The sequence below is a fragment of the Nannospalax galili genome, unplaced genomic scaffold, assembly GCF_000622305.1.
Source record: "Nannospalax galili isolate Female #2095 unplaced genomic scaffold, S.galili_v1.0 scaffold242, whole genome shotgun sequence".
Taxonomy (NCBI): domain Eukaryota; kingdom Metazoa; phylum Chordata; class Mammalia; order Rodentia; family Spalacidae; genus Nannospalax; species Nannospalax galili.
Genome location: NW_008348081.1, coordinates 441308 through 456527, shown reverse-complemented (window position 1 = coordinate 456527; position 15220 = coordinate 441308). Strand labels below are relative to the sequence as shown.

Sequence of the window (15220 nt, the reverse complement as noted above, 5' to 3'; positions counted from 1 at the left end):
TATATTTTCTTTCTTTTAATTAAAGATCAAATGAAAGGGTTGAATTCAAGACTTAAAATCCCACTTCAGGGGCTGGGCAGATATCAGCTGATAAAGTGATTGCCATGCAAGCATGGTGTTAGGTGCTTGCAAACAATCCAACTGCTGGGGAGAAAGGTGGATCCCTGGGGTGTCTCAGCCAGTCAGTCTAGCCTAATCAGCAGTCCCAGGCCAATGAAAGAACATGCACACACACTCATACACACACATACCATACACACCACACACACACCAACCCAACCAACCAAACAAGGGAGACAACTCCTGCAGAGAATACCACTTGAGATTGTCCTCCGGGCTTCCACATACACACATGAACACATGCACCCACCCACCCTCCCACAAACATGTATACATACAAACACACAAAATTCCACTTCACTCAAGAGGAATTTTAAATACTTAGTCATGCCCATACCATAGCAACGTAATTATATTTTCGGATAACTTGACGAATTTTCTTCATCTCTTCATCCAGGTTACAAGCCCAAACTTCACAAATTCTTTGGCTATGATCTACAGTTGCTGCTGGCATAGTGAGGGCACAAGGAGTCTAGATGCCAAGCATCAAATGTTAAACTTGATTGAAGGTTTGTTTCATAAAAGTACTTTACCCTTTATTTGTGTACCTGTCAAAATAAAGACCACCTATATCATAAACTTGAATCATAAAATTGGGCTGGTATAAACCAAAAATTACTTATTCAAAGTCTCTAATAACAAATCAAGGGAAAGTTACTTATGTCACATAGCTAAAAAATAAAAGTACCACAACCCAAATTTCCCGGCTGAATATAAATTTCTCAAAAACTGACTCTAAGTTCAATTCATTCCACACCAAACTATGATTTGTTCCCAGATTAAAAAATGAAATGAGCAAGATCAGATATTGACACAACAAAGGCACTGCTTGCTTTTATTCTTCATCAACAAAACATTTAAAATCTTACTGATTACAAAAATCTGCTTTATCGGTATTCAAATCAGATTAGAGGGAACATTAAAACAAGAATATGCCCTAAGAAAGTAACAGACAACCACAGAAATCAATGTTCATAATTGGAGACAGAAGAATATGTGCTAAAATGTTCTAATTATAACAATCAAAGCAAAACAAACAAACAAAAACCAAACCAAACCTGGCCCATTTCCCCTGGCTACCAGTCTACCAAGACTGGATCCCATGTTTCTGGTCCATAAACAAGTTTCATAGTGTATGATGGTAATACAAACATTGATTCTTAGGCAGAGAAATCTCAACTGTTTTAAAAGAACTAACGAAGTTAAAGGAGGAGGGCCCTGTAACTTGGATATGCTAAGAGCAGAAACCAAAGGTGATACTGGGCACGCCTTCTCTTACTCCCCTCTGAGCGCGGGCACCCACACACCGCACACCGCACACCTTACACCGCGCACACACACACACACACCCCAGTAATCTAACACTGCTTTCCTCCACCCCCCTCTACTACAGTTTCAGGCGCCCAGAAGAGGCCCCAAGGCCTTCTCAATACTGAGGTCGCCAGTCCTCCACGGGCTCCCAGAGAAACGTGAGGAGGCAGAGGCATACATATCACTGATAACTCTCTCAGCTGGCGCGGAGCCAGTGTGAAGGTACTGATAGCTTTTACTAGAGCCAGATTGACTTCCAACCACTGCAGCTCCAAGCCACGGAAGACTTCAGGATGTAGGCCACCGCCCTCCACTCTCAATTTCCTTTCCACAACGTAGCCCCAGGTACCCCCCGCCCCCCGCCCGTTACCCTCCCCCTCCCCAGCCGCTAGTTTTGTCCAGCCATAGCGCGCCCTTTCAGGTTCTCTATCCTCGCCTTTCCCACCTCTCCAGCCCGCCCTCGCCCTGCCAAATCTACTTGTGTCCGTGAGCTCGCGCTCCTCCTCCTCCTCCTCGCCATAGAGACAGCACGCGGCGGCGGAGGCGGTGGCGGCGCCCCCCGCCCGTTACCCTCCCCCTCCCCAGCCGCTAGTTTTGTCCAGCCATAGCGCGCCCTTTCAGGTTCTCTATCCTCGCCTTTCCCACCTCTCCAGCCCGCCCTCGCCCTGCCAAATCTACTTGTGTCCGTGAGCTCGCGCTCCTCCTCCTCCTCCTCGCCATAGAGACAGCACGCGGCGGCGGAGGCGGTGGCGGTACCGGCGGCGGCAGCGGGTGCCCCATAGACACCTCTCGCCCAGCAAGGGGGAAAGGGGAGCTGGAGCTGTGCTGCCCAGCGTTGCGTCGTCGCGCTTCGCACGTCCTAGCGGGGTCACTAGATGATGACGTGACTCGCAGGGGGCGGGGCGCGCGCAGGGGGCGGGGCGCGTAGGTGACGAACCCGCGGTGCTGGAGCTGGGCGGTGGGCTCGCCTGCCTGAGAGGCCGGGGTGTGTGTGCCGCGGTCCGGCCGGAGTTTCCGGTTCCCAGCCGCCTGCAGTGGTAGCTCGTCCTGCTAAAGCTCGAGGCCCGCGAACGCGGCGTGGCGAGGAAGACCGCGGCCTCTTGGCGTCCCGGGCGCTCTTCGTGTCGCCGGGGAACCGCGGAGCTGAGCAGTTGGGGAAGCAGGCCCGAGCCTCATAGAGGCCCGGGGACCCGAGGAGGATGAGCTGGCTCTTTCCCCTGACCAAGAGTGTGTCGTCCTCTGCGGCCGGTTGTCCCTCTGGCCTTACCAGCCTCCAGCAGCAGAAGCAGCGGCTGATCGAGTCCCTCCGGAACTCACACTCCAGGTGACTGGTCGTCGCTGCTCCCACTGGAGGGAAAAGTAGGGCGAGGGAGGGCTGCCTGCACACACCCGCTCAGCTCGGCGGGCCACTACGCCCGCTGCCGGCTGATGATAGCCCTTCCCACGGCTCCCAGGCTATCTCCTGCGCTCCAGCCTGGTGTGTAGTGTTTTCCTCCGGATCCCCTGCCCCACCGCTGCTCAGCTCTTTCCCGACTTTCTAATCATCTACGGGTTCATTCCCCTTGATCTGTGTCCGATATCCCTTGGTAGCCGGGCTCCCTCGCTAAGTTTTTCTTTTGCTCACCTGATTGCAGCTTTGAATTGTTAAAGTGCTAACGCTTGGCTGAAGACAGTGGCGAAGGATAATTCCCCAAGTTTCGCAGTGGAAAATTAAACTTTTGCAACATATAACGAAAGGGAAGTCTGTTTCCATTAGTGAACTCCTGCCGGGTTCACCTCTGCTCCTCCCAATTGCTAGTGTCAGTACCTGGCTTCCTTGTTCTTGTACCCCACGTTCAGGAATTGCCATGAGTTATCTGGCTTCTTCCGCTGTCTTGTGACTGCGTGTTTTGTTTTTTGTCTTTTTGAGACAGTATCTCTCTGTAGCCCCAGTTGCCTGGATCTTGCTGTTTAGGCTGGCCTTGATCGCAGAGATCCACCTGCCTCTGCCTCCCAAGTGCTTGGGATTAAAGGCCTGCCCCGCCATAACTGGTGGGTTTGCTTTTTTATGGTAGTCAGAAGTATTTTGTAATTCAGATTATTTCTACTAAATTTTTTGTTGTTGTTTAGATTGCTTTGCCTTTACATTGCACATGACTGTTTCCTCTAAAGGTTTGTTTTGAGGTGGGTTTTTTTTGGGGGGGGGTTGTTTGTTTTTCCTTTTTGGAGACAGGCTCACCATGCAGTTCTAGCTGGCCTGGAACTCACCAGGAAGACCAGGCTGGCCAGGAGAGCTATCACAGAGATCGACCTGCCTCTGTATCCCAATTGCTTTCAATAATCAGAACTTTTATATGTTCCTCGAGTTTTACAATTATAATTAGTGAACAGTTACCCAGCATGTGCTCTGTGTATGAGGTCAGCATGGTTAAACGCTCATCTTTTTAAAAACCTTTTCACATTATATATTCTCTATGGTTATATTTACATGACAAGATAATAAGTGATTTCCTATTGAATGTACTATGGGGCCTCTTTTGTGTTACACATCGATTTTTTTTCCAAGCATGTAAGTTATAATCTGCAGTAGTTTTAAGTGAAATGTATTGTCTAAAGAAAATTTCAGTACAAATTCACTTTGAATGAGGCCTGTTGCTGACTAAACTGAAAAATAGTTTGTGGTTGGTTGGTTGGTTGGTTTTTGTGTGTTTTTATCATTGTTTGACAGGGTCTCCCTAGTCCCAGTCAGCTGGAACTCAGTACGTAGATCAGGTTAGCCTTGATCTCATAAAGCTCTGCTTGCCTCTGCTTCCATAGGGCTGGATGTTGTGTTTTGTTTTTTCTAAATTATTCTACTTGTAGTGAATTTTCAAAAAGTTAATTTATGTGGTATTTTTTAACCAAAAAAATTTGGCAATCTATTGGTAGTTTCATTGTGAAAAGTTAAGCTCATAAAATTTTTACAAGTGTAGACAAGGAAAGATGTGATACCTTTCCTCAGTAAAAGAGAAGGTCATAGTGCTCTTGGAGCTTAAGGTTGGTTACAAGAGAGAAGCACAACAGTCGTATGTAAGAAAAGTTCTGTGACCATGGAGCCTTCAGAAATGAAGACCTAAAGACCCAGGGAAAACTTAACTGCTTTTGTGCTTAGGAATGTGTTGAAATGTGAATGGGCGAAAGGGCATGGTCTGATGGTAGTTAACTAAGGTGGAGAACCCTAGTAAGACCTATCTGTTCAGATTTCCTAGCTGTCTGTCTATGTATCATTTTACCCTGGTATGAGACAGAACCACTCTGGAATTAAGGTCTTCTCAGGAAGAAAGGCAATCGTGGCCTTTCTAGGTATATAATGTCTTTGGTGATCCTTCAGGAAAAGAACTCTTGTTTTTATGATTGCTTCGGAAGTGAAGCTAAGTGGAATTTTTCTGTGGTACACCCATAATCAGGAAATACTACAAACTGAGGAGCTAACAGTGACTATTCTAACCAGTTCTCTCCTTTTCCAATATCCAAAATTAATTAGCTTCTTTATTGATTTCCTTGTCTCTAAAACAATGTAAAGCAATGTTGTGAGTGGTATTATTTGTAATTAACTATATAAACTCAAAGTTATATAATAAGCCATTTTATTAGCTTTTACTAGGATCTCCCAGGTAAAAGCCTTCTGCATTCATTTAAATAATATATGATCATTCAGGAGGCTGGAGAGATAGTGTAATGGTTAAGAACACTGACTGTTCTTGCAGAAGACCTGAGTTCGAATCCCAGCACCCACATGGCGGCTAACAACTGTCTGTAACTCCAGTTCTAAGGGATCCGAGAGCCTCTTCTGTCCTCCGTGGGCATTGCATGACACAGGTGCACTTACCTACATACAGGCAATACACGCATACACATAAAAATAATAAATTAAAAAATATATGTGATCATTCTAATGCTGTTTTGTTTTATATTCAACAAAAGTGTCTAATTTGGATGTGATGGCATTTATCAGAATTGTGTTTTTCTTTTTCATGTGATACAACTGATAGACACACAATGAAAAAAATCCCTGAGCCAGGAAGTCAGGAGATACGGATGTTTCATTAACTGCCCTTGCAACCTTGGATAATTGCATCATCTTTATATGCCTATGATTACTAAAGTGAAAATACTAACTGCCTGATCTCTCTTTGCCCCACTCAACCATGAAATTTGTTGGTACCTCAAGCTCCCATAATATAGTGACACTCTTAAAGCAGAAAACAAAATGAATCTGAGCATTGTAAATGCATAGGGGAAGCACAAAGTAGTACGACTTTATAATATAACTGTCCAGGATTCTAACACATACTAGTTTCTTGGCAAAATACTCCTTCCAGTTTTTCATTTTCTGAATTAATTCCTATCAAGTAAAATTTTTGTGATGGGGACATGTTGCGGATAGAACCCAAGCTTGCTGGGCAGTGCTCTACCACTGAGGTACATTCCTAGCTTTCATGTAGGATTTTTTTTCCCCTCTTATTTTTTAAAAATTATTTATTATATAATCACGATCAGAAGAAGCACTTCATTACAACATTAACATATTCAATAATAATACAGTTATACAATATTGAACTCAGTATCAGCCCCATAAGACATAAATTCAGTGAGGTTGTTAAAATATACTGTTTCATACAGAAAAACCCATTTTTACTGCTACTAACGCTTAGATGTTTGCACATGTGTCTCCAATCTCCACACCTGACCATTACTAATCACAGTTGGTTACTTTCTGAGATCCATCTGAGCAAGGATATAAAATCATCGGGTAGATTTCAATGGTAATGTGTTTCACCTCTACTAATTAACATGGAACAAGTTTTTATGCTTCTTTCTCAAATATAACTCATTTTTAAAATTTTTTGATTTGTTTTTTTGTGTGTATATTTTATACAGAACATCCCAAACAATCTCATTCATCCATATACCCACATCCCAAATGGCACCGTCCCATAGTTCCCCCCCTTCCCCTGCCCACTGGAGCCCATATACTCTGTAATCCCTGCCACTGGCCACTGTGTTGTCAGCAACCCCAGCCATTCTCCACTGCTTGTCCATCTGCTGAATCCAGTCAGCCCATCTAGAGCTCCCTGTTCTAGGAAGATCAGCTCTTCCTCATCCAGCAGCAATCAGCTGCCAATATTCCTCTAGACAAGATTGCAGTCTGCTGTTCATTTTCCCACTTCTATACTGGGTTACTGTCTGGGAGTCTCTTGGGCCACCCTGGCCAACAACTCAATATTAATTCTTCCAATCCATGAGCATGGGAGGTCCTTCCATCTTCTGATGTCTTCCTCGATCTCTTTCTTTAAAGATTTAAATTTTCATTGTAGAGCTCTTTAATGTCATTGGTCAGGTTTATTCCAAGATACCTAATTTTTTTTGCAGCTATTGTGAAAGGGAGTGTTTCCATATACTCTTTCTCTAATTACTTGTTATTGGTATATAGAAAGGATACAGACTTTTGTAGATTAATTTTGTAACCTGCCACTTTACTGAAAGTGTTAATCATGTCTAGGAGTTTTCTGGTGGAATTTTTGGTGTCTCTTAGGTATAATATCATATCATCTGCAAAAAGGAATAATTTGATCTCTTCCAATTATTACTCCTTTAATTTGCTTCTCTTGTCTGATTGCTCTTGGAAGAGTTTCAAGCACTATGTTAAAAAGGAGTGAAGATAGTGGACAGCCTTGTTTGGTTCCTGATTTTAATGGGAATGCTTCCAGTTTTTTGTCCATGTAGAATGATGTTGGCTGTGGGTTTGTTGTATATAGCTTTAATTATGTTGAGATATGTTCCCTCCAGTCCAATGTGTATTGATTCCTGTTGTTTTTATTTCTGTTCACATTCCTGGTGTAGTTGTGCATTTCCATAGTTATACCTTCATTAAGTTTCTTTCTGTAACCACTTGGGTATAGTTGTTCCTTTCTTCAGCTCTTTGTATTGCTTCAAGAAGTCTCTGAAGGGCTGGTTTTGTGGACATGAGTTCTTTCACCCTATTTATGTCATGGAAGATTTTTCTTTCCCCTTTGACTATGATAGACATTTTGGCTGGGTAAAGTAATCTGGGTTGGCATCTGTGGTCATTTAGAACTGGGAATACTTTGGTCCAGGCTCTTCTGCCTTTCATAGTTTGCACTGAAAAGTCGGCTGTAATCTTGATGGGTTTTCTTTTATATGTGATTTGTTTTTATTTTGCAGCTTTCTGTATTTGCTCTGTGTTCTTTACGTTTAGTGTTTTTACTATGATATGCGAGATTCTCCTCCTTCCTGTATGCCTATGATTTGTAATTTTGGTCTTTTTATGGTGACACACAATTCCTACATACTCCATTTTTGTATTTTCTTAAATTTATCATAGTCTTTGCTTGAGTGTTCTAATTCATCCATTTTATCTTCCAGTCTTGGTATTCTGTTTACCATTTCATTCATCCTATTGGTGAGGCTTTCTCTTGTTGTTTCTAATTGGCTTACTGAGTGTTTCACTTCCTTCTCCGTTTCACTCTGAGCATTCTTCAATATTTCTCTTTTCTGAATTCATTGAGAAGTATATCCCTATCTCCTTTCAGTTCTTTGATTTCTTTCTTTGTATGTTCTTTAAATTCACTGAGTTGTTTTATCATGTTTATATTTGTTTTCCATGTCCTGTGCTATCTCTAGGGAGTTCTCATTGTACTCCTGTAGACAACTGGTGGTACTTGATGGGGTTATATTGATTTTTCATGTTATTATTTTTTCTTTGTGACTTTGACATGTGGATTTCTTTTGTAGATTCTGGTTCTTGTGTGAGACTCAAGCCTTCTTTTGTTGAGTTTAGGTCTGCTTCTTTTTGTAGACTTTATGTGCTTTTGTGGTTTACTTGTTGGGCATGAAAAGCTGGTTGGTCTAGGCTTCAGGTTCTTTCTTTTGATTTTATATTGGAGGGGCCAAATTGTTTTCGTCTAGCTGCTCAGGAGTTCCCACAGAGGCCCAAGTCGAATGAGAATCAGGTGCTCTCAGGCTTTCTCCTAATGTCTGGATCCCTCCAGGAAAGATGCTGGCCTCAGGAATTTGAAGGCTGGACTGGCCTGGGAGCAAGGCCCAGGAAAGATGCTCGCCCCCAGGGATGCAAAGGGAGGGGGTGGCAAGAAGAGGCCCAGGGGCTCCTGGGGACTACAGGGAGGAATTGAGTTGGTCTGGATGCAAAGGATCAGGAATCAGTGGGGATTCTGGGCTAAGAGGTCAGTCCGTGGGTTTGGGGTGTCATGACAAGAAATGGGCCAGTGCCCCTGCTAGGAGGAGAGATGGGGTGGGGGAGCTGGGAGGGTGAATGAGGCTGGGAGAGTCAAGGCACAGTAGGCACAGCAGCGAAACTTACCCAGGCAAGCTGCTGGTTCCAGGAAGCTGTGGGGTTGGGCAGCCCAGAGATTCAAAGGGAGGTGGGGACTAGAGCACAAATTGATTTGGTCTGGTTACAAAGGATCAGGAAGCAGTGGAGAGTTTGGGCCAAGAGGTCAGTCCAGAGGTCTGGGTGCCAAGACAGAAAATGAGCCAGTCTCCCTACCAAGAGGAGAGATGGGGTAGGGGAGCTGGGAGGGTGAATGAGGCTGGGGGCACCAAGGCACAGTGGGCCCAGCAACCAAATTTACGCTGACAAGCTTCTGGCTCCAGGAATGGGGCTGGCTCATGTAGGATTTTTGATATTTGCATGCTATGTAGAAACATTTAGAATAGTAACTGGCCCACAGGACAACTTGCATTCCTTTTTATACTCTATAGAATCAGTGTGCCTAAAATCATTGCCTCTTAATCTAAATGCTTCTATCCAGCTTATTTATGAATCTTCCACAAGCATACCTACAACTCTTCTCTTTGACAGGCCAACTTCTCACTTTCCATTTAGAAAACAAGTCCATTCCAGAGAGTTAACTCACAAGTGAAATGTACCTATCTTGAGGGGTTTAGTAAAGCCCTAGGCAAGTAAAGAATCTGCATTATTGGTTAGCACGTTAGTACTTTGTAAATGGCCATTGCTAATATATTCTTATATTTTAAAAATAATAGTATGTCTGCAAGTCAGCTTTCTATCACTGTCAAAATACCGAGATTAAACAAACCTGTAAAGAAAAAAGGCAGACTGGGGAGATGGCTCAGTTGATAAACCAACCTGAGTTCCATCCCTGGAACCCTTATATGAAATCTGAGCCCAGTGGTACATGCTTGTAATCCCAGTGCCAGGAGAGGTGGAGTCAGGAGGATCCCTGGGGTTCACTGGCAGGCTAACTGATCCAAGTCCCAGTGAGAGTCACTGTCTCAAAAAACAAAGTAGATGTCTGTCCTGAAGAATAACATCAGAGGATTACCTCTGCCCTCCAAACACTTGTGCACAAGTACACCTGCGCGCGCGCGCGCGCACACACACACACACACACAGAAGGCTTATTTTGATTCAGCAGTGGTTTGCCCTGTTGCTTTTCAGCCTGTGGCTAGACAGTACGTTGTGGTAGGAGTGCATGGCAGAGGAAATTAGCCCATGACATCTGGGAGGCAGAGAGAGATGAGAGACCAGAACACAAGTATCTCTTTAAAGTGCACGCCCTGAGTTGCCTAGCTTCCTTCCACTAGGCCACGCCTCCTAAAGGTCCTCTCACTTCCCACTTACAGTTTTACACTTCATTCTGTCCATAGTGTAAAGCTTTCTCCCTTTAACTCATGGGTTTCTGAGTAAACCTTTCGGTACATTTTATTCTCAGTTCATAAGACTCACTAACATGGTAACATAACAAAATTGTAATGAGAAGATAAGTGTGTATCTTTTCACCTATTCCTTGCTATATGTTTTTGTACCAGAGGGATCCATATTAAGTTTTTAAATTGGAATTTTGTGTTAAAATATCCAGATCCCAAATTTTCTTTTTAATAGACTATTTTTAGAGCAGCAAAATTAAACAGAAGTCACACACCCCACCCCACCCATATCCTGCCTCCTCTCACCTTTCTTTTAAAATAAAAGCATCTGGAAAGATCTGGTAACAATTTTCCATATAGCAACGTTTGATTGAAGCTAAGAGTACATGGCCCACTTTCTGTGTTCCCTCTCTTTTATTGTAACAAGCAGTCACTTTTATTCACATGCATTATCTAGGTCCTATACATGTTTGTGATTAACTTGTAGTAAAATGTTTTATGAGGTCTGGGGAGATGGCTCAGTGCCTAGGAGCACTTGATGGATAGATATGAGGACCTCTGTTTGGATTCTGGCACCCATGTTAGAAAGAACGAAGTGTGGCTGCATGTGTGCTTGAAACTCCAGAGCTACGGTGGGCAGAGACAGGAGGAACACTGGGGCTTATTGGCCAGCAGCTGAGATCCAAGTACAGAACCTGTCACAAGGGAATAAGATAGAGCATAAAAGAGCAGGATGCCCACTATCTTCTGAATTTTGCATGCACACACCTGTACATTCACTACACACACTAAAAAAAAGTTCTGTTAAGAATCTGCTGTGCCTTGGTCTGTTGAAGCCAGAGAATTCTACAAAATGTAAAATTTTAACTATAAATGGACTTTGAGTTGCACAGTAGTAAACTTTAAAATCATGTTTAACAATCTGAAATTTGACATATTAAGGAAAATACTCTGTAACAAACAGTTAAAAGTTGTAACTGTAGAGTGTGTGGCAGATAAAGCATGTTATGGTTTAAGAATGCATTTTCTAACCTAATTTAGCAGCTCAAGTGCTGCTATAGTTTGTGTCTTGAATGCCCCCAAAAGGTCCGTGTGCTAAAAGACTTGGTCTACAGTGTGTGCTGCTGAGAGGTTATGCAACCTCTAGCAGGTGAAGCCTTCTGGGAGGCTTTTGGTCACTTGGGGGCATGTCCTTGGCAGGGATTGTGGCACTCCCACCCTCTGTATTGTAGACCAGCAGTTTTGCCTCCACTGCTGCTATAGTGTGCTGCCTCAGTACAGGCCCAAAAGAAATGGGTCAGCTCATAGCTGGCCAAAACTTCAACAGCTATAAGCCAAAATTTAGCTTTTCTCTTTGTGAGCTGATATACCCCAGGTATTTGCTACAGTTGATGAAAGGTGACTGACAGAAAATTGATACTGAAAAGTAGGGGTTTTACTGTAACTATTCTTGAGACATGCAAAAAAGCCATTAGGAGTAGTTTGCATTTACAAGAGGAATTTGGAAAAGTTTAGAGGAAGTGTTTGATAAAACCTAGAATACTCTTAAATAGAGCTTAATATGTAATCCTGGTATGGGCTCAGAAGACCAGACTGGTAATAGGGAAATCCACACAGTAAAGGTCTAGCTGATGAGGTTCAGATGAAAGTGAGCACTCTGCAGGATATCTGACAAGAAGCCACCCATGTTATATACACCACAACAAAAACTTGGCCACATTACATCTGTGTCCTGAGACTCTATGAGAAGCCACGCTTAAAGCTGATGGACTAGTTTTTCTGGACCAGAATTTCAAGACAGCACAATAAGCAGCATGTGTGTCAATTGGCTGCATTTAGCCAGATCTCCAGTGAGAGTTGGGAACAAATTTGGTGTATGACTGTAATCCTAGCACTCGATAGGCAGAGGCAGGACGATCACAAGTTCAGTATCAGCATGGACTACATAGTGAGTTTAAGGCCAGTCTGGAAAACATGAGACTTTTTTTTTTTTCTCAGAAATACAAACAAAAAGCACAACCAAGATTCAGTTCCTAAAAAGATTAACCCCATTAAAAAGAAGCCAAATGTTTTTCATAGGGACAGTGAGAGGTTTCTTCTATGACTGATGGGCCCTGTCTTGGGGCCTTTGAACCAGCATATCATGGCAGCAACGTGTTGCACAGATGTTCATTGGATGCTATATTAAATAAAGAGGAAGAGACTAGAGTCCTATAATCGTCTTTAAAGGGCATGCTTTAAGTGATGGAAAACCCTCAATAGGGCCCATCCACCCTTAAAATTTCACCTGCTTCCAGTAGTGCCAATGTGGAGACAGAGCAATCTTTTGTCACATGGGCCTTTGGAGAACATTCCAGATCCAAACTAACTGGTATTTTGTATTATTTTTTATCTGAAGCTTTTGTGTATGCTCTCGGTTTCCCTTCCCTAGTCGCTAGCTCTTAGGTGACTTAAATATGCCTACATGGTGTTTCCCCATTTTTTTTCACTACGTTTCTTCCATGTTTTCTGTTCTGTATAACACTGCAGGATAAGTGGCGTGTGTCACACTGAAAACAAAAATCAAGCCATTTGCTTTAGAATAACTTAAAGTACACTAGCATTGTCCAAGAGACCGATTTAAAATCAAGTATTTTCTGGGGCTAGAGAGATGGCTCAGCGGTTAAGAGCACTGATTGCTCTTGTAGAGGACTGGGGTTTGATTCCCAGTACCCACATTGTGGCTAACAATCATCTGTAGCTCCAGTTTCAGGGGATCTGACACCTCCTTCTGACATCCTCGGGCATTGCATGACACAGGTGCACTTACATACATACAGACAAAACACTCCTAAAATAAAAATAATAAATTTTTAAAAATCAAGTATTTGCCAAGTAACACTGAACCAATTTTTAAAAAATTTCCAGTTTCACTCACCTCCCTCTGCTTCCCTGGGCCCTCATGGTCTCTCCGAACTGCAGGCCTCTCTCCCTGGGGTAAGTCGATCATGCTGTCCATGCCTTGACCCCCCCCAGCCTCATTCACCCTCCCATCTTGCCCACCGGTCTCAACTCCTAGCCTGTGTCCTGTCCCATTCCTTGTCTTGGTGCCCCAGACACTTGGGGAACCACCACTGCTGCCTGATCCTTTGCTCCAGACCAATTCAGTTCCTTCTTGGGTCCCCAGGAGCACTGCTTCTGGGCCTGGCCCTGCCCTTGCCTCCCTCTACTTCCCTGGGCCTGTAGGACACAGGCCTCTCTCCAACCCGCAGGCCTCTCTCCCCAGGGTAAGTCTATCCTGCCCTCCATGCCTTGACTACCCCAGCCACACTAACCCTCCCATCTCCCCCGCCAGTCTCTATTCCTAGCCCGGGTCCTGTCCCATTCCTTGTCTTGGCACCCCAAACACCTGGGGAACCACCACTGCTTCTTGATACTGTGCATCCAGATCAACTCAGTTCCTTCCTCCCCAGGGGCGCTCTGGGTCTGACTCCACCCTCATCTCCCTCTGCCTCCCTGGGTCCACACAACCCACCAGCCTCTTTCCTGGACACCCAGGGAGGAACATTCCTCTTCCTGGTCCTTTGCATCCAGACCAACCCAGCTCCTCAGTGCAGTCCCCAGGGGCCCTTGGGGCAGCCTCCCACCCCCATCTTCCTTTGCATCTCTGGGTGTCATAGCCAATAGCTGCCCTAAACCAGCATCTATCCTGGGTTTGGCTCCCAGGCCAGCCAAACCCCCAAATTCCTGAAGACAAAATCTTTCCTAGAGGGATCCAGACCTTAGAAGAAAGCCTGAGAGCATTTGATCCTCATCTGACCTGGGCCTCTGTGGGAACTCCTGAAGACAAAAGCAATCTGGTACTCCAATATAAAATCAAAAGAGAGAAACAGAACCTAAGAGGAACCAGCTTTTCATGCCCTGAAAGTCAACTAAAGAACACACACACACACACACACAAAAGAAATCAAAGAACTGAACAAAGATAGGGATAAACTTCTGAATGAATTCAGAAGAGAGAAATATTGAAGAATACTCAGGCTGAAACGAAGAAGGAGGTGAAACACTCTAAGCCGAAAAGAAACAGCAAGAGAAAGCCTCACCAATAGGATGAATGAAATGGAAAACAGTATCAAGACTGGAAGATAAAGTGGACGAACTAGACCACTCAAGCAAAGATTATGAAAAATTTAAGAAATCACAAGAATGGAATGTGCAGGAATTGTGTGACACTGTAAAAAGACCAAACTTATGACTCATAGGCATACAGGAAAGAGAAGAATCCCAAGATAATGGCATGGACCAGATCTTCAACAGAACAGTGGAAGAAAATTTCCGAAAATTAAAGAAAGACATGCCTGTACAAATACAAGAAGCATACAGAACACCAAAGAGACAGGACCGGAAAAGAAACTATCCATAGCACATCATAGTAAAAACACTAAACGTACAAAACAAAGAGACAATACTGAAAGCTGCAAAGGAGAAACAAGTCACAAATAAAGGAAAACCCATTAGGATTACAGCTGACTTTTCAGTGAAAACTATGAAAGCCAGAAGAGCCTAGACCAAAGCATTCCGTTTTAAATGACCACAGATGCCAACCCAGATTACTAAGCCCAACCAAAATGTCTGTTATAGTTGAAGGGGAAAGAAAAATCTTCCATGACATAAATAGGCTGAAGGAATTCATGTCTACAAAACCAGCCCTTCAGAGAGTTCTAGAAACAATACAAAGAGCTGAAGAAAGGAATGACTATACCCAAGGAGTTGTGGAAAGAAATTCAATGAAGGTATAACTGGAAAAGTACAGCTATATCATGAATGTAAACAAATAAAAATGACAGGATTCGATACTTATCTTTCATTAATACCTTTAAATATTAATGGACTGAACTCCCCAGAAAGACACGGACTACGGGGATGGATTAAGAAACAAAACCCATCTTTTTGTTGTCTGCAAGAAACTCATCTCACTTTCAAGGACAGACACTATCTTAAAGTGAAAGGATTGTACTAAGAAAAAAGTAGGTGTACCAATTCTAATATCTGACAAAATAGACTTTAAACTAAAATTAATCAGAAGAGACAAAGACGGACCCTTCATTCTGATCAAAGAACAATAACTCAAGAAGATATG

General features: G+C 43.5%; 2 protein-coding genes across 5 annotated transcripts in view; one reads left to right on the top strand and one right to left on the bottom strand.

Moving 5' to 3' along the window:
• Cnot7 (CCR4-NOT transcription complex subunit 7) overlaps positions 1-2332 on the bottom strand; it is a 20549-nt gene extending 18217 nt beyond the window's left edge. Inside the window, exons 1-2 of one of the 3 annotated variants that reach the window (XM_008844517.3) lie at positions 2110-2332; positions 458-668 (exon numbers count right to left, since the gene is read on the bottom strand). In XM_008844517.3, the coding sequence (XP_008842739.1) occupies positions 458-574 (117 nt within the window). In that variant the 5' untranslated portion in view covers positions 575-668; positions 2110-2332. Of the gene's footprint in view, positions 1-457; positions 669-1609; positions 1772-1909; positions 1991-2109 lie in introns of those variants that run through there. The other 2 variants (XM_008844516.3, XM_017800977.2) reach the window with 2 other exon arrangements.
• Positions 2333-2346: 14 nt separating this feature from the next.
• Positions 2347-15220, top strand: part of Vps37a (VPS37A subunit of ESCRT-I) — a 51231-nt gene continuing 38357 nt past the window's right edge. The window contains exon 1 of one of the 2 annotated variants that reach the window (XR_003851339.1): positions 2347-2755. Coding sequence is in view for 1 of the 2 variants with exons in the window: in XM_008844513.2 (XP_008842735.1) it covers positions 2631-2755 (125 nt within the window). In the remaining variant the exon portion in view is untranslated. The remainder of the gene's footprint in view (positions 2756-15220) is intronic. The other variant, XM_008844513.2, reaches the window with a different exon arrangement.